Genomic DNA, 27,626 nt, shown 5'->3' with positions numbered 1-27,626 from the left:
CATCTTGTCTCCACAGGGTGCCTTTTTACTCAGGGTAGTTGGACTAAATCTCCCAAATTACAAAATAGGTCATGTTACTCTGTAGCTTACAATACTCCAATGGCTTCCCACCACAATCTGCTTCCACCAGAACTCTCACTCAGCCACACTCCGCCTTAACTAGGCTCCAAATGGGCCCTTTCTCTGACCCATGAACATGTCATGCTTTTTGCTGTCTGAACACCCACTACTCTTCCCCAGATTTCCATGGAGTTTGCCTTCATGATTTGGGGTGCTTTGACACGCTTTTCCTGACCGCCCGTCATCTCCTATTCCAATGTACTTCCTTTAAGAACTTCTTGTTTTGTGCTATTACTTGATCATTTATTGGTTTACATTCTCTTTGCCTGTGTTTCCCCACTGGCCTACGAGATCTAGAAAGGCAGGGACCTGTCCAATCTTGTCTACCTCTGTATGCCCTATGCCTGTACATAATAGGCAGTGAATGGAGCCAAGAATGGAAGTCCGCATAAAATCACTAATTAGATCTCACGACTTTGTCTCAAACCCTTCCCAGAGAGTTTCTGCTGTTCCAATCCACTTTGTCTTTGAGGTACTTGGTGGCAAGTTGTGACATTCATCCCTGCATCCGTCTATCCCCCGAACATCTGTCATAGAGTTCCTGAGCGTGTTTGTGCCAACTTATGTGACACATATATCCATACATCTGATCCATATATCCATCCTCCCCCTGCCCCATGTCCAGGGTGGTGTTATCAGTCAGTCACTTACCACAGATCGACTGAGTGCTTACCATATGCAGGGGGCACCCTCAGTACCTCAAATATAGTTGGAAATAGGTGGATCCAGGCTGGACCCTCAGGGAGCTCACACCACACACCATGATTCCCCACTGGCAGAAAAGTGCTTCCCTACGGTTCTGCAGCCTCTTCATGCATCTCATGGTTGCTGGGGATGGTGGTGGTCACTGCATACACCTTTCCTGTTGCCCTTGGCATTGGTGTTTTCTTATTCTACCTTGTGAGGTTAGCAGGCCAGCCTTTTACAGTGTCCCAGGGCAAGAGCTGTCCATCTGCTTGAATGGCATGTTCCTTCTGCTCAGAGAGACTCAAATGTTCAAAACAGTGCACAGAACCAGAATCTTCATTTTAGATGATGCCATTTTCTTCATGGAGTGGAACAGAGTAGTATTTTCTCACTCCATAAAATTATCAACACGTACAAAGGTGCTTTCCCTAGAAACCCCTTTCTAAATCCTTCTCTTCTCCCACCTACTCTCTGTGACCCTGAATTTGCTTTATTTTTCTTCCTAGCATTGACCACCACCTGGCATCATATGTCATCTCCTCATTTCACTACCACACCACCTAGGTACCTCAAACTCTATCACTCTATCTGTCCTCTATCTCATCTATCAACCTATTATCTTTGTTGGGTATTTAACATCCCACAGCCCACTACTAGAATGTAATTTTTTCACTAGCATCTCTTCTGTGCCCAGACCAGTGCCTGGTACATACTAGGTACTCAGTAAACATTTGTTGCATCAATGAATGAAATTACTGCCCAAAGAAAGAATATAATAAACATTTCCTCCCACAACACAATCGATGGATTACTACCCTGACTTCAAATTCACAGATGATAATACAAAGAGACAAAACACCTTTAAGTAACATCGTTGTGCAGACAAGCTTGGGATTTTAAGTACTGGGTATTCTTGGCATCTGGGACTGGCAATGGCTCATGCCATGGACACACTGGCCACAGCTCCCTGGAACCAAAGCGTAAAATCTGTTCTGTTCTGTCATAGCTCATGCAATGCCCTCTGTATATGTGTGTGGGGGAGGGGTGGGGAGAGGAGGTGACAAGAGCTAAGACCAGGGAGGACTCTAATGGCCACCTGGCAGAAGGCCTTCTTTGCCCTGCTGCAGATATGCTTTCATGACTTGGTAACATTGTGTTTTCTTTTATCACGGGAAGCTTTCCAGCAACTTTCTGCCTGGGGTGGAATTAGAAGGCCATGATTAGAATTCCTCACCTCCCCTAGTGCTGTCTGCAGGCTCTGGCTATGAATAAAGGGCAAGTGTCTTTAAGGGGATCTCCGTGCCAAGTGCCGGGGTGTCTGGGCCCCCCTGGAGCTTTCATGGAGCCCAAGTGTGGGTGTACAGACCCAAGATGCTGGAGTCTGCCAGAAGAATATAAGCTCAGCAGACACCACATACACATTACATGTGGGGGTGAGGGAGCATGTAAGGGTCCGTTGAGAGCTAGTGTGGATGGCTGTAATATGGAGGGAGGGTGAGGCTCAGGCTAAATCTGCTCTCTGAGCTGGGCCAGAGAGACAACTAGTCACTTCGGTGCTGCTGCCTGGACCCCTGCAGCCCTAAAAGCCTCTCAAATTACTGGTTCTGTGACGGACATTGCCTAGCCTCTCAGAGCCTCAGTTTCCTCTTTTCTAAAAACAGTGTCCTCGGGACAGGGCTGTTGTGAGGATGAAGGGTGTTACTATAGGCAAAGTGGTGAGAACAGTGCCTGACACAGAGTAAGGACTAAAGAGAAATACTACCTAAAACAAGCATCTGCCTGTCAGACTTTTGTCTTCCCTGAATTCATCCTCAGTCAACCCCAGGTTCAGCTGCTGGTTGGGAAAAGGACCTATATAAACTGTCTGCTCACAGTTTATATCTCTTTCTGTGATGTCACTAAGGGGTAGCCTGCTCTGGTTCAACGTGGCACCAGCCCACAGGGTAGATTCCTGCTAAGAGCCCCACGTGTCCACCCCAGGAAGCAGTGTGGGGGACGTCGTATCCACTTGGGCATGAGCATGAAAAGAAATGTTATTTGTGCCTAAAAGATGGACTCTCTTCATGGGGTGGTACCCAGCTGTGATGGCTGTAAGGTTCTGGTCTCCTTGTAAGTTGAAAGTCTTTGCCAACACTGAGAACAGTCCTCCCAAGGATGTAACCGGCAACCTGAAACCCCATCCCCTTTGCTCACTTTCAAGGAGCTACGTGAGACTTAATTACATGAGAGGAATGTTCAGCCCCGGCTACCAGAGACTCCCGTTTTCCTCCTCACATTTCTGGAATGATGTGTCTCAGATCTCAGTGACTGCTATGCACAGTCAGGCTGGATGAAGAGAGGTGACCTCGGCATTTTTTGCCACACACCCAAGGAGTACTATTTCTGAGTACATCTCTTGTAAATCCACATGGAAGCAACAAAATAAAATATTGCCATGATCACTTTAAATCATGTCTAATGGCCTTACTCTCTGTTGATTTGGAAATGGAAATGAATTGGACAGAACGACTCAGAGGGGAAGTCGAATGAGATGGTTAGAGGGTCCAGTGACAGAAGTGACAGTGACAGAAGAGGACAAAAACTCCAATCAAAAAATTGGGCAAAGATTTTAACAAAGTCCCCATCAAAGAAGATACTGGATGGCAAGTAAGCATGTGAAAAGATGCCCAACACCGTGACTCATCAGGAAGATGCAAATTAAAGCCAACCACACTCACTAGAATGGCTAAAATAAAGCAAAACCAGCAACACCAAGTGCTGGTGATGATAAGGAGCATTTGGAGTCTCACATACTGCAGGGAATACAAAATGGTGCAGTCACTCTGAAAAACTGCTGGCACTTTCTTGCAAACATACTCACCACACAACCCAGCAATCCCACAACTAAGTGATCTGCCCGAAAGGAATGTGTTCACACAAAGACCCGTGATGGTCTCTGTTCACAACACAGAGACCTGTGTTCACACACAAAGACCTGTGATGGGCCTGGGCATTTTATCATTTGTGCTACACCAGCCAAGGGAAAGCAACCATTGACACAGGCTTTGTGCAGGAGACATTTATCTGCTTTGTATGATAATCAGGGTCCAAAAGCTATGTATTTGGGGTGGAACTCATCACATTCTTAGCTCTGGGGAGAAGAAGAAAATGGGTGTGTGGTTCTTGATTAACCTAAGCCAACTGGTTACTCTAGTTCCTTTGCCACAGTGGCTGGTTCAGGGATGGTCAGGTAACCCAAGATGGCCCAATCAGATTTTTGCTTGATCATGCCAGATGGAGGATGAGAGGTAGGGTGGCGGGGGAGATGTTCTCTTTCTCTCCCTGTCAATGTGGTGTGTGTATGTGAGTCGTGAAACTGCTATAGTCCTCTGCCATGAAGGATAGTCTGATGAAGGAGTCAGAGAAGGTTAGTGGTAAGAGAATCACAGAAAATGGGCTGGAGCCCTGAGACTACGATGCCTGATGTCCATTTTCCTCTGTATTTTTTAGAGACACCAATAAATTCCCTTCATTTAATAGAGCAGTTAGAGGTGCTTTGTTGTTGTGGTTGTTGTTACCTGAAACTGAAAGCCTCTTAACTCAGCTAAATGTGGGTCCAAGAATAGATCTGATTTCAGGAGGACATTGCAAGGAAGTAGAACAAGCCAGAGACAGGTGTTGTAAGCCCAAGTCAAAGCTAACAAAGAGATCTGGGTTGAGGATGCAGAGGCCATCCAGACGGAGCAGTGCAGAGCTGGGTGGGTAATATTAATGGAACTCTAGGCCAGGAACAAGTGTGTGTCAAGGGAAGATTATTACCCGGACTTGAAGGGAAAGTGGGGAATGGCCAGGGAAAAGAAATGGCCAAGAGACAGTGAGGGCAGCCAGTTACAGGACTGGGGCATCAAGGGAGGGGGGGGGGTGACGGTTCATGCTGCCTGGGCCAACTGCCCAGTGAAGGCTGCCTCTTGCCCAAGGCCAACCTCGGTCTGAGATGTGAGCTGAGCTGAGCCTGCAGGTGGGGTGCAAGCAGGCACATCTGCTCTTCTGATTTCAGTTGGTCTCAACTAGGGCTGAGGATGTCTTCTAGCAAGCTCTTCCTGAGGCAGGTGGCCAGCAGGTGTCACTGGAAGAAACTCCTATTTTACTGGAATGTGATAGATCCAGTGACTGCTCCAGACAGACCTGACCCTACTTGTGGTGACTCCCGCCCCACAAATTTTCCTCTCCTACTCACTGAATCAAATATTAAAGCATCCTGCCTTCAGGTGAGGCCTTCACCAGCACCCTCGAGTACTCCATGGACTACTCATTCTCCCTCGTGCACTTTCATCTCCCTTTCTAGGGTAAATGACAGACCTTCAGCCCCTGTTTTCAGGAATGTGTGTGTGTGTGTGTAGGGGGGTTTCAGCCTCAGTCCCCCAGCCCTGAGTCCCTGTTCTCAGTCCCCCAGCCTCTTGGGGAATCAGAACTGGAACATGATAAGATGTGTCGGGTTTTGTCTAGAGAACAATAAGCTAAAAACTAAGGTGCCCAGGGTAAACCAGGGTGGTCTGTGGGCTTCTCACTGTGTTTATTAGCTAGAATCCTCTGTTTTGTGAAAGTGAAAGTCAGGCGGTAGATGATGCCATCTGATTATAAGAGAAGCTTCTAGCTGAGTACTGGTTGGGCTCACCCATCCCGCACCATCACCATTGTGCTGACAGGTCCATTCTTTGCATTGCCCCCAGCTCCTACACTCCACACTTCTAAAGAACACATAAATGCTAGAAATCATCATAATAATGCAATAACAACATCTGGGAGTTTTAAGTCCTAGGCTCCCCATGAAGAGAGAGAATGGATTTTACAGGCAGCAGATCTGGGCTCCAACCACACTTCACCACCTCAAGGTAGTCTCTCCTGTACCTGGGTACCTGCTTCCTTGCTGTAAATGAGGACAATACAGTCTTAAAATGTCACAGGTGTATTTCTACGAATATTTATAAGGCACATTGTAGTGCCTGCATGCTTAAAAAATGATGGCTGGGATTGGTTTCTTTTCTTTTTGATAAACAGTTTCGATCTGGGTTTTTAATTTTTTTTCCATTACTGTGCTGAAATTACCCATCCATTCATTTATTTTTCCCATCTGTCCCCATTTAAGATAGATGTTTTAAATTCTTTTCTACTAATTCTTGTATCTGTATCATCTGCGGCTTGTTTCTGCTGCTGCTTTCCGTGGTTATGAGCCCTATTCCTGCCTCCTCACAGGCTTTGGATTTTATTATTGCATCCTGGAAATTATATACAGAAGAAGGGTGAGAACTGAAGAATACTACTGATGTTTCCCCTCCCAGAAATTTCATGTCTGCTCTCACTGGTAAGCTAAAGCAAGGAGGTGATTATTCAGATCTCATTTGATGGGGACTGAGCGGTGGGCCACCTGTGGTCTGCCCTACCTCCCACCCCCAGCTTCTGAAGGAAGGGCTAGTCTCCTAGTTCTCAGGGTTGGATTTGGGATTCCTCGATTTCGGGTATTGGGAGAATGTGAGAGACGGCGAAGATAGGATGGTTTCTTTCTGCTTCTCAGTCCTGCCTTCACTTCTGTTTTCCCAGAAAATTTGGGGTGGGGTGGAGAGGACCAGTGTCCTCCGTCGAGCAAATTATTATTGTTTGTGACAGTCTTCGTATGTGACAAACTCCAGGACATCCCAGCTGTCTCCGGCACTGCCAGTAGCTCAGTTGGCTTATCTCCACCCGGCAAAGTTCTGGATCTTCACAGCCGTCTGTCCTCCCTGCATCCAGACCTGCCAGGACTCAGCTCCCTTACAAAGGGCTCCTCTCTCTGGAAAACAGTTCATCAAGTCTCTCCTGCCTCCATTATTCTCTGATATCCTATACACAAGTATGATTTTTGTATTATCCAGACTGCTTTTTGGTGTTCCCATGGGAGCTAAGGCCTTCTGCGTCCTAACTGGAAGCAGCAAGTACCTAGAATAGTAGTTGTTATTTTTAACACTAGAGGAAATTCCCTAAATGCAGGATGTTCTGGCCTTGAACTCTTAATAGTCAGCCTAATGCTAAAGCTTGTGTTTCATCCAGGGGAGCTGAGAATGAGACCCTGCAGGTGGTTTATTTTTAAAGGCTTAGTCAAGTTTGTAGCAAATGCTTTATGAGTTCACTCCTGTCTCCCTACTTTTACCATTTTGGGTCCTTCTAGGGCCCAGCCTCTAGGCCTCTTAGCTTGGGGGTTTTCCCTGGGCTCCAAAGTCCATCCTGCCCATGTCCAGCAGGAGCAGTCTTTACCAATGATTGGCGGAGGTTGGTGGATAAATGCCCCAGCTCCCTCCCCCTTGGGTTGGATACCTCAGGGACCTGTGTTCTATACAGTCGTCCATTCCCCCAGAAGTAAATCCCAGCTGCTCACAGTGGTAACTTACTTGGTAACACACTTTCCTTGGCTACTTTGTCTTCTTGGTCTCACTGCCTCCTGTCTGGCATGTCCTGGGATCCCCTTTCAGATAAACTACCTGCCTTTGAATCACTGCTCAGATTCTCCTGCAGAAACCCGACTGAAGGCAAGTGTCAAGTCAAATGTGCAACCTCTGGGTGCTGCTCGGGTTTGCGTGTAGGGGCCAGCATGGACAGGGCGTTACCAGAGAAAGGTGAAATCAGCGAAGGTTAGATGGACCTCACCAGAGAACAGCAGGCACACTTCGAGAATACAAGGAGGGCTGATGCTGGAATTCTTTATTATAAACCGGAGCCATGTGCCAGCCTGGAATAACCGGAATATGAGCGTCCTAATTTGGGATGCACTTAAACTGTTTACTCTCTGTGGGTTTGTCTTTAAAGCCTAACATGCTCCTGACAGTGGATTTAAATTCATAAGTACATTGTTTCACAAAACTGGCATGAAGTTCTTGCAACACAATATGCAAAATGCATTAGTATGCTGCATCCAGAGCTTAGTGTTCTCGCTCTTATTATGTTTTGTTTTTAAATAAAGAAAACTTGTAGGACCACAGCCCTGTAAATGTCTTGTGGGGATGCCAACAACCGCTCTATAAACCACTCTCGCAGAAGCAATTTTCCTCTTGTCCCACAAAACTCCCAAAAGCACCTTAGGCGAACACCAAAGCACTGGGTATGTTTGCAAACTGCAAATACGGCAGACATTTAATTACATCGAATTCATCAGAACCCTAATTGAGACAGGAACTCAAACCTTACTGCTTAATTACTTGGATTTCAGAGGAGTAACAGACTTGGTCATGAGCAGCCCTTCAGGCCGGAATACATTAGAGAGAGGCCCACGGGCACTGGCGGGGAGTTCTCCCAGCCAAATGAAAGTGTGGAGCCACATAAATAACCATGCTAAGTGAGACCCATGACTGGATTTATTAATCAGTTCAATCCCCAATATCCAGCCCTTGCTGTAATGTTCCACTGCACTGGCTGCATCACCTGGGAATGTTTGTTTCTCAATATGTAAGGGAATGTTCATTTCTCACAGTTTTTCTTTCCCTCCCGCTGATCAGACAGCACAGAGACGAGGACCAGTCCTCTGAGATCGTTTTTTGATCAACATCTCTTCATTTTGGTTTTCGTGTAGAAGACCTTCTCCTTGACATTCCCTTCCTTCCCTACCTGGTATCCCATGGCTGTTCCACTAGTTAGTTGATCCCATCAACTTCTCAGCCAAATTATCACAGTGACGTAAGGTGGGATTTGGAGGTGAGGACCTCATGGCTCTTCTGAGAGCTGATAATGGTGTCTTTTATTGAGCATTTACCATGTGGGCCGACTCCTGCTTAATGATGAACATGTTAACGTTTCATCCTTATGGTGATGCTAGGTGGTTGGTGGGCTTACACCCACCCGCTCCATAGATTTGAAAACAGGCTCAGAGGAGCGATAAAGTCACTTCTCCAAGATTTCACAGCCAGCAAATGGCAGCGTCAGGATTCAAACCCTGGCCAGTCCTGTTCCTGGGCCCACGTTCTTTCTAAAGCAGAATTCTTCTCCCTCTGCAAAGACTTCAGGGACTCCACAAACTCCTGAGGAAGAGAGGTGGATTGTCTCGGCAACCTCCAAGTGGGCAGGAGACAAGAAAAAGCAGAAGGAGGTGCCAGCACCCAGAATCATCATGTGGGCTACAAGGTTGTGGTGGGTTCTTCTCTCCATGATGGTGCAGGGTTGTGAGACGAGCTTGGCAAAGACCTTCCAGAGGGAGTAAAGCGACTGATACCAGCACATGCTACAGTTCAGGAAGCAATCTGCCTTCTAAGCAGGCATCCTAACCAAGCCAGTGATTAACTGCATTGCTAATAAATTATGAATACAAGTGAATCCAAGCCACTTCATATGTAATTAGTTGCATGGCATTTACTAGATACTTCCTAGTCACTTGTTTCATTTCTTTACGTTGCTTCTCCCCCTTTGGGCTTGCCTTTCCATCGGGCGGCAGGTACAAATGACTAATGAACTAATGACAACACGAATAACGGCCAGCCTAATGATCATACTGCTAATGGTGACAATGCTAATTAAGAGAGTGTGAATGGCAACAGCTTCTTCTGCAGGATGTGACTATTCATCTCCGGAGGGCAACAAGAAGATGGCGGACACAGACGAGATCCAGGGAAGTGCAAACAGCACTGAAGGCATGGATGGAGACTCGTTTTTTTTTTTTGTTTTGGGTGATATTTTTTTTGCACTAACTATATTTATAAGAGGTCTAAAAAGCATCATATTGTGGGTCCACAGAATCTAAGGTCAGACATGATGGATCAAAAAGGATGAGAAAAAAGAACATGTCAGTCTATCAAGTTGGGGAGAGCTCAATCACCACGTGTGGACACAGCTGTCCAGGAGCTCCAGAAGTACCCTTCACTTGGGGGCTCTGGAGCTAATTCCTGATGAGATTGACGTGTCCCTCTGCCTGTCACCCACAAGCAGCAAGCCCACTAGGCAACCTGGACAAATCATTGGCATGAAATGACAGCAGTTAGAAACAGGCAGTGGAGAATAGCAATGCTGTGCCATGGGCCTCCTGCAGAGACTCTCCAGTCTGCATTAGAGAAATGGGCAGGGTGGGAGCCCCTGGCCGTCTGACTAGACAACAGAGGGGCCTCAAAAAGGGTGTGGAAGAAGGTTCAAAGGAGTGTTCCTTAGCCCTTCAAACCAGCCCACCACCTCCAGTAGAGCCTGTGGCCCCCACAGTGAGGCAGCTGGTTAGCATCACCAAGCTCCTCAATACTGCAAGCAGAGTGCCGTCAATGGGCTTCTCGAAGGTGCTTTTCCTAGAAGATGTTTAAAGTGTGTTTGGACAGAGCTCAGGATCGTACTGTTCCTGAACAAAATTCCTAGGAGGGAACTAGGACAGCGAAGCTGGCAGACCCTTGGGAGCTGTGGCACTGTCCCAACTGCCAGAGAGCCTCACACTTGGCTGACTTCTTGGGTGTCTTCCCAAGGCTTTCCAAAACAGATACCAGACCCCATGACACTCCCTGGAGTGGAACAGTCTCCAAAGATAAAATGCAGGCATGCAAAGCCCCTTGTGACGCCAAAAGCAAGCTAAGTCAACATGTAAATAAACTGCTTGATGGCTATAGCAAAACTGTCCTATGCTGTGATGACAGCAAATGGTTTTAGCAGAAAAAAAACTTATCATTTCCCGTCTCTGTCTCTCTCTCTCCCTTCCCCCACTCTCATTTACTCTATTGCCATGGAGTCAAAGCCATATCTTAAATTGTTTTAGGTCATTCCAGTTCAGATCGTGACATTCAAAATGCGTTTGACACGTTCAGATTTGTAGCCTGCACCTTCAGGCTAGTTAATTACTTATGTGGATCTGGGTGGTCTCTACTCCATCAACATGGAGACCAAATAATGGTGCCTGACACTTTCCAGTTCAAGTTGGGCCAGCCTCCTGGCATGAGACCCAACGTTACTGCTGCCCGAGACCACTGGCCCCTGTGTTGGTGGTGCTCCAGCAAGACAGGCCCGTGCCTCGCCTCTGTGCTGTCCCCTCCAACCCCATGCCACCTTCTGCTGTCAGTCTTACCTGCCCAGCAAAGAGCCCGCAGACACCAATGATGCACAGGATATTGAACACTGCAGAGCCCACGATGGTCCCAACTCCCACGTCACCCTTGGTGATGAAGACCCCTGAAAGAGACCTGATGTCAGCCTGGCTGTTGTGGCTGGTTCAATTCTGATGTGGGTGTGGGAGAGTTTTCAGAAGTGCTAGACTGTTCTCAGGGTCCACAGAAAATAGCCAAGGGGGGGAGAGAGTTTTAAAATCTGCATTAGGGACTCTTCCACAGGCCCATTGCCACAGGATCTGGGACACCTTCATGCAAAGTGAAAGCATCACTTCAAAAAAATAATAGCAAACACAGTGGGTGGGAAGGGGGTGTTCTGCTCCTTGGGGTCTTGAGATTCTTATCTCTTATTAGCAAACCCACTGGAAGGCTGTCTGTCCCCACAGCCCTTGTCCTTAAGAGAAGGCAGGGCTGAGATGTCCCTGGGTCATCACCTACCTATGACGGATGTGAACAGCTCTGGGGCCGAACTCCCTGCTGCCATGAACGTGGCTCCAGCTACATCTTCACTGAGGTGCAGGCGCTACAGAGGAACAAGGACAAAGCATAGATGAGTCGGGATTCCCCTGGGAACAGAGGCCACCGATGACTCCCAAGGTCTCAAGCTCAGGTCCTCCCATCCATCCTGAGCTTGGTCTTTCCTGCACATCCCCTGCTGGGCCACGCCTGGCCGTCCTCCTCAAGGGGACAGGATGAGGGAGGGGGCTGCATGTTTCTGTGAGTTAAAGGCTCTTGACAAGATCTAAGAATTTCTAACCTAGAAGCCCCCAGTTCTGTGCAAGTAACAGGGGGTATAGGGTGGGCTGATGTGAGGTATGATGAGCATCTGCCTCCTTTCTAAAGGGTATGCCACCCACCTCCCACCATGTTGCCAAGTATCCTTATTGCTTAAGAGATGGCCAATTTTTATGCAAAAAATTGATTTGTTTCAATACCATGCCTCTCTCGGGCTAAAATGAGGCTCATGGCAATCAGCTTGCAAGTCTTGATTCTAGAAGGATACAGCAGCTTTGGGGGTGGAGGGGTCACCCTCCTGAAACCCATCCTTCATCATTAATGCAGTCTTGAAGCCCTGAGGTAGGGAGAATGCGGGGTGGTGTTGAGGCTGGGTGGGAAGAATGATACCCTGCCAAGATGTCCTATACAATCACTGTCTGTTAATCCAAAAAGTGATTTGCAAGAAGACAAGAAAAATATATATTAGAGGCTGGTTTAGCCTTTCTGCATTCCATCATGACCCAGAATGTTAGCGGCTGGCTGTCAGTAAATAGCCAGTTCTCTCTTGGGTCCCAGCTAGGAGATGCTAGTCAGTCCCTCTTCGCACCGGCACGGACAGCTGCACTTCCCTGCTCAGCCATGGAGGGGCAGCATGGGCTCGGCCTAGGCCACTGGCTCCACTGGCCAGCAACAGGCTGCAGTAGGGGCCCTAATGGAGCACTGTGATCTGGAATCCTGGGGATCCCTCGCTCAGGACTGAACAGCTCCGCCGCACATGGGGTTCTGAGAAAAGTATAAGATGGAGGTACTGATACCTCAAGCTGAAAGGTGTGGCTGTGAGGGGTGCAGGTGAGTCCCCAAGGCAGGGAGTTCCAGAAGGTAACCTAACACAGAGCTCATGCCACGTGGTGGTCTGCCAAGACTTGCCATGAGCCTGAGCCTGGTACTGCTGTGTCCATTCCAGCTCAGAGCCCCTGCTGGGGCATTAACTGTGGAGTCCACACCTTGAGCTCACCTCCGGTTCCTGTCTCTCTCATCCACTGAGTTTGCGTCTTCCTCCAGGTCTCCTTCCATCTCCCCCTCTTTTATCCCTAATTCACCTGGGCCCCGGCAACATCTCTCTGGATGCTTAGAATCATAAGCTAGGGGTGCGAGATCTTCTGCCTCTGGATGCCTCTATCCATCAAAAGCCTTCCCAGCTCCCTCCTGAGCCCTGGTAACTATTGATGCCCCAGCCTCACATTCCTCAGGATTCCCCATGTGCCGATTCCAGCCCTGGGCTCTCCTCTCTTGGTCCTGGGGCTCAGACTCTTTGCACAAATCCTTCCTTGAAAGGTGTTGCCTCCAAATGTGAAAAATCCCTCCAAGGGCTGCTCCAGTACTGCTCCCTGCACAAGCCCTTTCCTGACCCCCATGGCCCAATCAAGCTCCCCCTCCCCTTTCCTCTCTCTGTACTTTCCAACTTCCCAGCACTTCCTCCAGCACTCCCGGTATGTATCACCCTGGAGCTGCTCTGCACCCCACAGCCCGTGGATGGCAAGGACCATGCTGTATTTCATCTCATTTCCTTCCCCAGGGGGTGTGCTTGCCAGTGCTATGGATTTCATCTCTCCTGAGTAGAAAACATTCTGACAAGAATATGTACATTTCTAGAACAGGATCTTAAATCTGCTATAAAAAAAAAGTCATGTGGGAAAGAGACTACTCTTCTGTGCATAATGAATAGAGCACCAAGCGGTGGTATTTCAGAGATCACAAATGACCCCAGTTACAGGTGCGCTTCCTCTCCTGCTACATAAGGTGACCTGTATTCCGGTTACATCACTTTGGACAAAGGACTTCCACACATGCCCTCTGTTCATCTAAGATGCAACCTTATCATTTCCTTCTACTTCCACCGAATAAAGGAACCACTCCCAGGGCCCCTCCAGGGTTCCTGTGGAAAGATTCTCATTCATTCATTCATTCATTCATTCATTCATTCATTCATTTAATTTATTTTTTCAGTACAAAAACCAAAGAGACTTCCAGGATGTAGAAGAAGCTACTTAAGTTATTGGTCTCAAAGTGTGGTTTCTGGACCAACAGCCTCAGCATCCACCTGGGAACTTAACAGAAATGCAACTTGTGTCCTCTGCTGCCCCCCTCCCCCCCCCCTCCAAGAACTAATGAATCAGACACACGGGCGGGAAGGGAAGGGGAAGGATGACAAAATCTGAGAACGACATGAAGAAATGAGTCCCAGATGGGAGGTGTGTCTGGGAGAGATCCTTTCTGAAAACAGGATTCTGAATTAAAAATAAAATAAAGTGGAAAGCTTCCAGATAAAGGAAACTACATTTCAGAACAGACAAGGAAATGAAAGAGGAGAGAGAATGAAAGTGTTCTAAATACGCTGAATATCTTCTGATGAACGGGATTTAACTTGGTCTTCAACCTAGTGTTCACTGGGCTGATTTCGAACAGAGTCCCTTTCCTTTTCTCTGTGGCCAGTTCTTTCATCTTCTCGCTTTTTGGGTCTCTGCTTGGAGCATTTCTGTACATGTGCAGAGAGGAAGGGTCATGGAGGGGTGTAGATGAAGATTTAGCACACTGTGAGGACCCCACAAGAGAGAGTCATGGGAGCAGAAGGAAACTGAGGAGAGGACGATGAGGGGTAGAGAGAGAGAAAGGAGGAGCAGGATTTAAAAGAGGAAAAGAAGGGGCACCAGGGTGGCTCGGCTGGTTTAGCGTCTGACTCTTGATTTCAGCTCAGGTCGTAATCTCACGGTTTGGGAGTTCAAGCCCTGTATCAGGTTCTGCTCTCTCTCTCTCTCTCCCTGCCTTTCCCATGTTTGCACTCTCTCTCTCTCTCTCAAAATAAATAAATATGCTTTAAAAAAGTGGAAAAGAAAACAGGCAAAGTCGAACACAAACAGCACCATGAGTTGCCTCTAAAAGGAGCAGGGAGTGCTGGTCGTTTGGGTTAAAGGCCAACTACGGGTCGGTACCCTGACATTTTAAGCAGGCTGTTGGAGCTTTTGGGCTAATACTGTTCATTGCTCAGAAGCATGCTGATGCCTGGTGTTCCCCCCTCCAGGGGCGGGGGTGCCAGGAGGGTTTCCCAGGACCTTGTTGAAGGAGGCTGGAGCAACACTGTTAGATGACCTACTCAGACATGCTCAGAATACAGGGCACGTACCTCACAGATCTTTTCCAAGGAGGGGACAAAGAAGTCATCACACACAATGGCCAGTGCGTAAAACATGTACATGGCCTGGAAGAGAGGAAAAAAGGGGTTAAAGTCAGAGTCAAAGCAGATCCACGGCGTGAGGGTCTGGACACCCTCTACATCAATAACACTCTCTGACATCATGGACTCAACATCTTACTCAAAGTACAAAAACTGTAGTGCTTGGGAGGCCCTCCATGATATCACCGCTCCTCTCTGACCTCATCATCTACCACTCTCTTCCTTGTCCACCAAATGTACTATGGATGACTGCCTCAGGGCCTTTGCACCTGCTGTTCCCTCTGCCCCAAACATACTTCCCTCAGATGACCTTGGCTCATTCCATCATGTCCTTCAAGTCCCTGGTTCAATGTCAACCTAAGCAAGAGGCCTTGGACTCCCCTCCCTCCCATTTTTCTCTATTCACCTTATCCTGATTTTTCATGACATATTATATGTTAAATTAATTTGTTTATTGTCTGTCTCCCTCACTAGAAGTCCACAAGGATATGAACTTTATCTGTCTTATTTGTCCCTAATACAGGGCACAGGGCCTGGCGCATAGCAGGTGCTCAAAAAATATATGTGCAATGAAGGAATAAACACATGAATACTTCTAACTGAGGTCATTCACTCTGCTGTTTCCTACAGGACAGGCTCCACAATCTTGCTTCCTGTCAGCGAAAACCAGGGAACACCCTGGAATTCTAACCTCCTGGGCATAAATCACCCACTTAACCCCAAGTTTCCTCTCTAATTGATGAAATTTTATTTGGATTCCATCATTGGTTGACCACCTAGCATCCATCCTCCACTCCTTTCTAATGGGACCCCAATTTCATCCCAATATCCACCATAACCCATGGGAAGGTGACCCCATCCTTTCCTCTAGGAGTAGAACTGACTGGCCAATCAGTGTGCAGTATTTCCCACTGATGGCTACTGGTTCAGGAGCAGACATGTGACCTGGGCTGATCCAATGAAATTGTAGGAAAGGTTTTATAGTCTTGCCAGTGGCATCCATTTTTCACCCTCTGGCGCTGGTTATGGGCTGGGGGTCCTGGTTGCCCCCTGGCAGCCATATTGAGGGAAATGGGACTTGAAAGGAAGTTGACCCTGAGTCAACTTCATGGCATTACCAAGTTGTTGAGCATGTGGTACTAAAGCATACCTGCCTCCAGATTTTGTAATAGAGCATTTCGGCCAGTTTGATTTGGGAGTTTTCCTGTTACTTGCAGTCCAAAGCATCAAATGGGTATAGCTGCTCATCTTTCAAGTTCCAGCATCCTCAGCAGTGACATGCTTTCATGTTTTGATCTCTCAACATCTTTTCCTTTTGAGAATTGCTCCACTGCACAGACCTTCAGTCACACATTCCCCATACCCGTCAGCACAGGGCACAGGCACATGACCCAGGCTAGCCACCAGGACACCCCATTCTCTGTCATGCAGTAGTGGGTGAGCAAAAGGTCTGCAAGGGGGCCAATGAGGGACTGACAGAGAAGCTGGAAGAGGAGGGCTCTCTGCTTATGAGATACAAACACTGCCTGAGTCCGGAGGCAGCTGCCATACAGAGGGAGCTTGCTGGAGAACGTAGTTCATACAGTAAGAAGCCCAACCAAGAGATGGGACAGACAGACTGACACACACACACACAGACACACGCACAAAATGGTGTTCAATGACACCCCATGAACTCTGGACCCAGCTCACCCCTGAAATCGAGGTGGACTTTCCAATTTCATGAACTAATAACATGGCTTTTACACTTATGATGACTTGAACGGGATTTCTGTCACTTACAGCTGTCCTTCATGAAGCTTTTTGTAGCAGCCCGAGCATGAAATGATCTCTCTGGCCTCTGACTCTTGGCTGTGGCACCAATTTAGCCATTCCTCCCCCTCTTTATGAACTCATTTTTCCTTTTCACACATAGGTGTTTGGGCTCTCCAACCAGACTGTAAGATTCTAAAAAACATCTTAACACTTGATTCTGTGGAATTATCAGACGAGTGAATGAAAACATATTCATTCCAAAGTGCTGCCTATAATAAATTATCAAAACCCAACACAATATACCACAGGAGATGGGTTATATAAACCATGGTTCATCAATCGATGAAATCCTGCTAAAAGAGATGACTTAAGTCCACAGTTAATGACAAGAAAAGGCATTTACTATACACTGCTAAAAGAGAAATATTATAAAATAATGTGTACAATCTTTTTTGTTATTATCTATGCGTTAAGGCATACACACACGCACACACACACACTTGTGCAAGTATATTTGCATATAAGAGTTTGTAAGACCACACATTAAAGTAGTTTTTCCCTCTGTTGGTATGACTCTGTTTTTATAATTCCTATCTATATTTTCTGATATGTCCACCTTGAATTTGTATTTCTTGTGTGAATTTTGCAGGTGGTGGAGATTTTAGAGCAAGGACTCTGTCTTATAGTTTTCTAATCTCCAAGGAGCCTGGGATGTCTGGCATGCAGAGACACCTTAAAAATAACTTTCATTGATTGGTCTATTCATAATCTGTACAAAATTATTTGTCTGTGGATTTGGGGGGAAGAAAATGTCAATTTTTACAAAGTTAATGCTTTATTTACATCTTGTGGATGAGTCAGAATATACACTCCCAAATTTCAGTGGACTCAAACCCTCTTTTGCTGTATGGCTTGGCTGATCCAATGATGCACAGGCTTTATCATTATCTTTGAAAGAACAGCCAAATGTAGTAATTGGAATACAGAATTGTACATTTGTGAATTAACCAAGATCTAAATAAACTGTCTCTAGCTGCCATACTCAACTCACTGAAATAGCCAAGTCCATAAACCATCTTTCTAAGACTATGTTCCAATATTACGTATCGATCCTGTCGTGAGGCTAGAAACTTCATCTAACATATTGCAAATCAACACTTGGAATGGGTTGGGAAATGAATAGATCTTCCAGGCTCTCTGTGATTTCAAGGGTGATGGCTACTGAAAGCCACATTAGTTCTCATGCACAAGGCAGTGTGAGGCCCCTGCCTCGATCAGGCACCCTGTGTGGCAAGGCACCTCTGGACATCTGGAGGGGTCTGCCAGGCGATGGGGCTCCTTTCCAGCCACAGAGCACCTCCTGGCCTGCCACTTTGCTTACAAGAAATTCTGCTCTAATTCCTGCCATGTTACCCACTGGAAATCAGTTTCCCACTGGAAAAGCAAACAAAATAGAACAAGGTATTGGTGGGGGGAGGTTCTGTGCATGTAGCAGAGTAGGAAGGATAAGGAAATCAGTACCTTCTGCTCATTTTTGCTGTGAACCTAAAAATGCTCTAACAATGGGTCTTCTATTACTACTACTACTAAGTTTCAAAAACTAAACAGAACAAAGGAACAAAACAAATGTATGAAGTCAACTTTTAGATGCAGGAAGCCTACTGATATTGATGGTACTATCAGTACAACTGGCCTGAGTGTTTTAGAGTGAGGCATTTTTGTATTAATTTGGCCATTCCTATATTTCCAAAGGATATAATACTATAATTGGGGATAGTGACTAATAATAATATTATTAATTTTTGCCATTATATGTTGGGCCAGGAACTCCAGGCACGCTCACTCCAGATACTTTACAGGGACTGTCTCACATAATTTCTCTAACTCCTGTGGGAGGCAGGGTGTTACTGGCCCCAGGTCCCAGATACCTCTGAGAGTACAGTAGCGAATCCAAGGACACACGGCTAGCAAATGGCAGGCCTTGGATGTGACCCCAGGACTCTCTGAGCCTTCCTGCCAAGGCCATTTCCACACAGAGGGCGTTCCTGAACTGCTGTCCAATCGACACCTTCTATGTTCACTTGGCCTACTAATAAGTTCACTTCTCCAACCACACGAGAGAGAGGGACAGTTTCAGAATCCCAGCCAGCCACCTCTGGGGGTTGCCAGTCAGAGCCACTGATGTTCTTTGTTATTTATTTTTATTTTAGAAGTTCAATTCTGATTATATAAATATACCATTTACATAAATGTATCAATGTGATCAGCATGAACAGGAGTAAACCCTAGTTACCTCTTTATTTTTAGTGGCATCCCATTTTCCTCTATAAATAAATGGACCATCAACACTGCTACAGTGAACACCTTTACTCATATATCCTTTTGCATTTCTAGGGCAGACTTCCAGGTGTGGAATTGCTGGGTGACGTTCTTTTTCAGTAGTATTATTTTTACAAGGTGCACTAAAAAATACAAGACAGACTTAACCCCTCAAAAATATTCAAGGTGATCCCTGGAATGGTGGATGTGTTGCGGCACACCCAGAAATCTGAGCCTCCGGCCTGGCTACAACAATCAGAACAAGCAAATGTGGGATGCTTTCCAGAAATGATGAGTGAGGGGTGTCTGCAGAGGAGAGGAGAGGAGGGGTCTGTTTCAGTTTCAACTCCAAGCTCACAACCACAGGGCCTTCACCTCCCTTGGAACTTATCAGGGCCCTCCCTGTGGGAATCTGTACGTTGGCACTGATTATGTGCTGCCTGGACCGTGAGCCATGTTTTAAGTCCATGTACCTGGTTGCTCTTCTTTTTCAGGGCAGCAACTATGCTCTTCCCACATTCATATCCACCCAGTCTCAGGGCGGGCTTGCACAGAATGAGGGAACTTGTTTATATGAAATGAATGAGTCCAAGCAGGAGGTACCCAGAGAGTAGCTGGTGTCCCCTTTAGAAAGAGAGGTAGCCTGGAGCTTTGGAGGAAGCCCAGGATGGAGTAAAGGACCTTGTGTCAAATCCCACACTTGACACTTCCAAGTTGTGGTGACCTTGAGTGACTCTCCTGACCTCACATAGCCTTCAACATGAGACCAATCACACCATCCGCTTGAGTTAACTTATGAGAGGGAGTACTGTGGGGGGTACACGGACACAGAGGAGCAAAGGGGCTTGGGCGTGACCAAGCATCTCACGTGACAACAATAATGCTGTGAGATTGTGCCCCAGCGGGCCTGCTGGAGGAGGACAAGAGACATGCAGAGCAGGGTCAGGAGGACAAGGGGCATGTGGAGCAGAGCCAAGTCACCCTCGTCCTAGCAGAGGCTGCCAGGTATCAGTTGACAAGCAGCTAACCCCAGACATGGGTCAACTGATCCCCAGTGTTCAGCTGAACCCAAAAGACCCAGAAGCTAAAGAAACGTGTACTGTTGTATGTCACCGAGGTTTTAATTTTGTTTTTTAAGTAGGCTCCAGACCCAATGTGGGGCTTGAACTCATGACCCTGAGATCAAAAATCGCATGCTTTACCAACTGAGCCAGCCAGGGGCCCCTGTTGCTGAGGTTTTCGGGCCATTTGTTGTACAGCATTATTAGGGCAACAGGCAACAGATACAGCTAAGATGATACAAACAGCCATGGTGAAAACAACAATAATGAGAAGTAACTTCCAAGTTCTGAGTGACGATTTGCGCAGCTTTTCTAGTCTCCTTGGAACTAGCCACGATCCTATGACACAGCTCGGACCAATGAGAAGAAGGCACGGATGCAACAAAGTGACCCTTTTTTTTTCTAGCTCTCAACTTGGATGTAGTGTCTGGGGCGGCAGCAGCCATCATATGACCATGAGACAACAAGCAAGAAGATACACAGCAGCACACACGGGATGGCAGAGCTCTGAGGATGCCATTCGCGGGCTGATCCAATGTCAGGAATCATCTTTCTCTGTGCCGCTTCTTGGGTGAGAAAATGAAATATGAACCCCCATTTGTTTCTATGGCCATTAGTCAGGTTTCCCCCACTGGTGGCCACAAGCCTCCCTATCTGATTATGGGTGAAGATATTCATTCTGCCAGGCGAGGCTAGCGAAGGGGGCCAGAGAAGTCTTCACAGAGGAAGTGGCCACTAAACTGGGATTCTGGAAGATAAATACCATCCATCAGGTGGTTTCAAAGGCTGACTGGGACTAATAAAACCAGAGAAATGCTGGCCATAGTAAACTGTGAAGCACCTAAGGTAACAGGAAATCACCGTGGCCTGTGGCTTAATGGAGGTGAACAGGCTCTAGCTGAAATGTCAATATACATAAGGGCTTCTGAATTGTGAGGGCAAATGTCTCTGAACAGTGCGACATTAACCCTGCTGCTTTATGTGGCATCTACAGTCAGCGGTTTTCACAGACAATTTCCTTTTACTACATCATCTGCTCTCACATTGCTGTCTTTAATTTCAATGAAGGTGGTGCTGGACAATCAATTCCTAAGGAAGATCTATAGAACTCTGGCCTTGGTGGAAATTGTTCTAAACCTCCCAGGGAATATGGTTTGAATATTAACCAAAAAAAGATTTCCTTTTCCCTTCTCTGTATTTTTCATAGTTTCAAGTGATAGTTTCTTCAAGTAAACTTGGAAAATACAACAACAATTGTATTTCTTTTAAAAATCCGCCCCCCCCCCATCACAGCTTGAATGTAATGGCCCCATGATGTCTTGGTGGGACTGACGTACATGGTCACTTCTGGGTTCTGTCACCACTACAGTTGTAATTCTGGAAATACTCACTCTCCCTAGTGACTAGAGAGGGAGACTCTGAGCTTCCAGCCAGACTAAGGTTCTGCATAAGAGGATTTGGGGGGGAGGGCACCAGGGAAGAGGAATGTAGCAGGTGACTATGTGCCCCCTGGTCCTATCATATTCTTTAGGCCTTATTAATTTAGAACACCCCATAGTGTCTTGAACATCAGAATCTGCCTTGATTTGTTCAAAGAGCAATGATTTACCCTTACACAAAGTGGTCAAGAAGTGCTAGGGCATTATCATGCCCTGGGCGCCCTCTCACAATGACTGATGGGAACTGGTGTATCTGTACCCCAACTCCCCTGACCCTGGAGTGGAGAAACCACTCTGTCTCCTTGGGCTCCCCAGGTGACTAAGCTTCAGGTGCCCACCCTGTTGCAAGCTTGATGACCCATCTTTTATTAGTGATCCTCCCTTCTCTGCCCCACTTCCTACTGCACTACTGATGTTTCTCTTTGCCCCTGGATAACAACTTGCATTCCAACCCTAGTCTCAGAGTCTGCTTCTGGCAGAGCCCGAATTAAACCGAGAATGAAGGGGGTTAAGGAAGATCATGAAAAGAATGAAATGCAGTTTGCAGTCAAGACGGGCCACTCATAGAAACAACTGTTTTCTAAAAATCCGGAGGGACTAGTGTAAAGGCATGCAATTCGAAGACATCCATCTCAAATAAACACATTGCCAGCTACACAACTAGATAAGGGGCCAGGCTGCCCCACCCATGAAGTTCCGACTTTAGAAAGCTCTGGATGACCTACACGACTTACTGCATGAGGGACTCTGCTTCTCTCTTCCCACATCCTAATTCCCGCTCTTATGCTTTGAATTCACCAATAGAGAGTAAGCCTGTGAAACTCTAGGCATCCCATCCTTAACTCCAACGAAGACAGAGCCCCAGGTGTGTGCTCCCTCACCATGCCCCTCACTGTGTGGCTCTGGTATACCATGGACCCTCCAGAACCTCTAAGTGATAAAATCTTAGTTTTCCAAAGTTCCCTGATGGTTGTTGCCATTCCTGAGGGATGTTTTACATTCATAATAAGACCCACAAGGGTCATAAGAGACTCTTAAATATGGAGAACAAACAGAGGATTACTTGGAGGGTTGTGGGAGGGGGGATGGGCTAAGTGGGTAAGGGGCATTAAGGAATTTACTCCTGAAATCATTGTTGCACTAAATGCTAACTAACTAGGATGTAAATTTAAAAAAAATTAATTAAATAAAAATTAAAAAGAAAAAAGGCCCACAAGGGCCAGTTTGGTCACAACACTGGCTCCCGCTGGGGAAATGTCTGTGAGGGTTTCCCACAGGTATCTGGGGACCAGGTGCTGCCCCAGGCACCCCTAGAGGGCAGAATCACTGTCTGTAGGTTGAGACCAACACAAAACAGGAACTCTATCTGAGTCCCAACCCCAGGGTCATTTTGTCAGTTGGCACCATGAAGGTCTTTGAAACCACTGTCAACTGAAAAGGGTGAAGGTCTTTGAAACCACTGCCAACTGAAAAGGTTTCTCTTGCTGAAACTCAAATGCTAAAGGAAATGCGAATGTTAATGTACCTGCTCCATTAGCATACATCCTATAATTATGTTACTTGAATTTCATGATGGCCAAATAGCTGATCAGTGTTCTTGGAGGTCATCGCACTGGGGTGACTACTTTGGAGCTTTGGGAATGAGACATTTGCCATCTCAGGAGAAAGATTTCAGTGGGAGAAGAACCATTGTTTCCCTGTGTGTTCTTCTCTGTCTGTTTCTCCCCATCCCTGTTACCCCAGAAGCCTCTCCCACGGTATCCACTCTGAGAGACTGGTTCCTAGGTCCCTAAGGAAGTCACTTATTTCTTTTGGTTGTCAGTTTCTCAAAAAAGTGGGGGTAATAACTGCCATTTCCCCTCAATATTTGTTAAGGGAAAGTTCTGGGGGCAGGTGTATCCCCGGTGGGGGCATATGCACATGTGGGCCTTAGAGGAATCTCACTGGATACCAGACACACATTCTTCAATGACCTCACAATGGTACGAGATGGGACATTGGGTTTAATCCAGCGTCACTGGTGGGAACCAAGTTCAGTAACTTGGGTCAGATTACACAGTTAGTAGGTGCCAGAGGCAGGATTTAAACCCAGGGACCTGCCTCCTGAGTCCACGCTCCTAACCACCACGTCACATGGCATCTCAGGAAGAGAGGTCTCTTCATGTAAGGAACTTCCTGCCCTTTATATAAGGAACATTTACTCCTCTAACCTGTGCCAGGTCTCAAATTCCCTTCTATGGAGACCTCCTGTGAGACAGGGGTTCTTAAACTGCGGTGTCTGAACCTCTCACCCCCCCGCCCCCAGACAGTACTCAGAACAACTCAGCAATTTGTTTATCTGGATGAGAACAAATCGCATCTTTGTGTTCACCAGTCTCTGAATGAAATTCAGCATTTCCTTCCACTAAGAATACAGGCAATAAGCCACAGCAGCACTGGCAAGACCTGGGAATATGGCCCTGGTGGAAATCACAGACCTTTCATATCACATCACCCGTATTGCAGAGACCACATACACGTTTGTCACTGCTTCAAAATAGATAGTTATCAGACCTGATGCTAGATCCTGTATTTAATATATTAACAAAGAATCACTCAGGTTTCTAAATTGCTGTGTGCTTTAAAGTGTACCAGTATCATCTGGGAAATGCATACAAAATGAGGTTCCCCCAGTCCCACATCCAGAAGATCCTCTTAGCAGGCCCCTGGGTTGGGGCCTAAGGACCTGCATTTCTAATCAGCACCTGAAACAGGTGGTCCAGGTGTCCCTTAGTCTGTTTCTATGGGCCCCTAGTTGGACGCCTTGAGAGTGAGTCCAGAATAATGTCCAGAATAGTCTAGAATAGTGAGGAGGCTTGGTGCCTCTGTCAGGGTTTGAGCAGCAAACAGAAGGCCACTCAAAAGGGTTTAACCAGAGAGAACTCTTTTTTTAACTGCAGAGAGTCTGATGAAGGGCTTCCCTGTAGTAGTACAGGCAGGGCAAGGGAACCAACAGAGAACGTAATGCACCCAGAGCCTAGCAACTCGAGAAGCTGTTCCCTTGTGGTGGCCTGAAGGTACAAGAGGAGGGGACCGAGTTGCTGCAGCCTCGTGAGTGGGGATGAGGCTCCTCACAGGGTGGAGGAAAGCAGCATTAGCCAGAGCCTGGAAAGCCAGGAGGGAGCAGGGAGGAAATGCCCGGACCTCTCTCCTGTCCCTCCCCAAAGGCACGGAATCTGGGAGATAAGGTCCTTAGAGGCTGGTCTTCTGGAGTCCAGAGTGGGGTAGAGAGAAGTAGACAAAGAAAATGGGGGTGCAGACAGAGAGTGATCAGCCAGGAAAAATGGGGAGGGATGGAAAGGAGAAAGGTGAGCAACAAAGGGAGAGGGCAGCCAGAGGAGAAGAAGGAAGTGAAAAGGGGACAAAAACAGGTTCTCTTTTTATTTATTTATTTATTTATTTATTTATTTATTTATTTATTTATTTATTTTTATATATGAAATTTATTGTCAAATTGGTTTCCATACAACACCCAGTGCTCATCCCAAAAGGTGCCCTCCTCAATACCCATCACCCACCCTCTCCTCCCTCTCACCCGCCATCAACCCTCAGTTTGTTCTCAGTTTTTAACAGTCTCTTATGCTTTGGCTCTCTCCCACGCTAACCTCTTTTTTTTTTTTTCCTTCCCCTCCCCCATGGGTTCCTAAAACAGGTTCTCTTAAAGTCAACCGCACTTCATCCATGAAGACATCAGCCCTTTGTTGCTCCCTTCCCCTGCTGGGGATTTAGGAAGGCTCACAATAAAAACATGTACAATAAAATAATGGTACACACAAATAAGTAAAAGGCGTCAGGACATAAGACAAATAAAAATGCAAGTAAGAAGTCATGATCAGGAAGAAAGAGAACACATATACAGTGCCATGAACTTTTTACCCCCCACAGACACCCAGAATTGTAGGAGGACTGGAGGTCAGGCACATTCTAGCTGGCTAGGTCTGGACCCCCATGGGGGCTCCCTGACACACCCTTTTCTGGGGTCATAGGCTGAACTGTTCCCTCGGGCTTGGGGACCACTCCCATCTCTAAGTAAGCCTTTTTTTTTTCTTTTTCTCAACTAAGACAGAAGAGAGCAAACCTGATTGGGGGAGCAGAAGGGCCAAGTTCTCTGAAAGGGGATGGATCATTCTTTCTCCTTCTCTATCTCTATAGATGTATAATACATATCACTTATATTTGATATTTAAAAATTTAATTTTAACTTTTTTATTGTGGTAAAATATACACAACACAATGTTTACCATTTTAACCATTTTCAAAGTGTATAGTTTAAAGCCATTAAGAATACATACACTCATGGGGTGCCTGGGTGGCTTAGTCGGTTGGCTCGGGTCATGATCTCATGGTTTGTGGGTTCAAGCCCCATGTCAGGCTCTGCGCTGACAGTGTAGAGCCTACCTGTATTCTCTCTCTCTCTCTCTCTCTCTCTCTCTCTCTCTCTCGATAAATAAATAAACTTAAAAAAAGAATATTCACATTCAAATTCAGACTGTTGTACAACCATTACCACCATCCATTTGAGAACTTTTTTGTCTTCCCAAACTGAACTCTGTACCCGTTAAACAGTAACTCTTCATTTCCCAACCCCACCCCCACCCCCAGGCCCTGGAAACCACCATTCTATTTTCTGTCTCTATCAATTTGACTACCGTAGGTACCTCATCTAAGTGGACTAAGTATTTGTCCTTTTGTGACTGGCCTATTTCATTCAGCATAATGTACTCAAAGTTCATCCATGTTGTAGCAGGTGTCAGGATTTCTTTCCTTAAGGGGTGCCTGGGTGGCTCAGTTGGTTGAGTGTCCAACTTTGGCTCAGATCATGATCTCACGGCTTATGAGTTGGAGACCCGCGTTGAGCTCTGCACTGACAACTCAGAGCCTGAAGCCTGCTTCAGATTCTGTGTCTCCTCTCTCTCTGCCCCTCCCCTGCTTGTGTGCTCCCTCTCTCTCTCTCTAAAATAAATAAATATTAAAAAAAAGAATTTCTTTCCTTAAAAGCTGAAGAATATTCCATTGTGTACGTATGTATGTATGTATGTATGTATGTATGTATGTATGTATGTATATCTATCATATTTTGTTTATCCATCAGTGGACATTTAGGTCACTTCTACCTTTTGGCTATTGTGAGTGATGCTGCTACGAACACAGGTGTATAATTGTCTATTCAAGCCACAGCTTTCAGGCTTTTTTTTGGGTAAATACCCAGTAACGGAACTGCTGGATCATATGGTAATTCTCTGTTTAACTTTTTGAGGAACCTCCATATTGTTTTCCACAGCAGCTATACCATTTTATATTCCCACCAACACTGCACAAGGGATCCCATTTCTTTACATCCTCACCAGCATTTGTTATTTTCTGGGGTATTTTTTGTTTGTTTTATTTTGTTTTTTGACAGCAGCCATCTGAATGTGTGTGAGGTGGTATGCGCAAGACACAGTTTTGGGTTTTGTTCGTATGTTCATTTCTGGCGAAAAAGTAAATAAAATCTCCCTGGAGCCCTGCAGTCAGGACAGGAGGCAAGTGTGAACAGAAGATGACAAATGTTTCCTTATTCCCTTGCAACCCTTTCCCCAAGCACACACACAAACTCCATAAAGCCCATTAGTTCTTTCCAAAGAAAGAGCCTCATTTGCACAATCATGAAGGATAATTTCCCTACGTCTATATGGACTTCCTTTCCAAATACTTCCTTTTCAAAGTCTTACCCAGAAGTCTTTGTTTAGCTTAGACAAGAACAGGCATAAAGTCAGGGCTGAGGGAAATGGCAGTGAAGGAAGGGGCAGATGAAGTGAATGATGACAAGTTTGAGCATCTTGGTGTTGTCAGAGGCTGCTGCCTGGCACCATGGTCTCAACTGCCCACAGGGGTCCACAAGATGTAGGAATAAGTAGATGAGGTAGGGTCTGTCGCTTGCTGGACAGTGGAGTTCTATCTCAGGTGGACAGCCTGTGCTCTGCCTTGGCTAATGCTCCTTGAGGATATGTGCTCAGTGTGGCCAGAGATTCCGATTTTCTAAGAGTGAAACTACAAATCTGGACTTTAGGTAAAAATCTCCTGGTTTTGAGTAATGGAAGCTAATGTAGTCACTCTGGCCTCACTGCCTACTCTCTCCCTTGCTGATTCTGCTCCAGGCATACTGGCCTCCTAGCTCTTGGCATAAATAAACCTAGGCGGCTCTGAG

At 46.4% G+C, this 27,626-nt stretch overlaps 1 protein-coding gene across 2 annotated transcripts in view; it reads right to left on the bottom strand.

Annotated features, from left to right (window-relative positions):
- The window catches only part of SLC24A3 (solute carrier family 24 member 3), a 481,010-nt gene that overhangs the window by 124,503 nt on the left and 328,881 nt on the right, over positions 1-27,626 (bottom strand). For both annotated transcript variants that reach the window (XM_027069494.2, XM_053200292.1), the window contains exons 4-6: positions 14,776-14,850; positions 11,316-11,400; positions 10,838-10,941 (exon numbers count right to left, since the gene is read on the bottom strand). In XM_027069494.2, the coding sequence (XP_026925295.1) occupies positions 10,838-10,941; positions 11,316-11,400; positions 14,776-14,850 (264 nt within the window). The remainder of the gene's footprint in view (positions 1-10,837; positions 10,942-11,315; positions 11,401-14,775; positions 14,851-27,626) is intronic.

Source organism: Acinonyx jubatus, chromosome A3 (genome assembly GCF_027475565.1).
Source record: "Acinonyx jubatus isolate Ajub_Pintada_27869175 chromosome A3, VMU_Ajub_asm_v1.0, whole genome shotgun sequence".
Lineage (NCBI taxonomy): Eukaryota > Metazoa > Chordata > Mammalia > Carnivora > Felidae > Acinonyx > Acinonyx jubatus.
The sequence above is the reverse complement of the archived record's forward strand: the minus strand, read 5'-3'. Positions and strand labels throughout refer to the sequence as shown.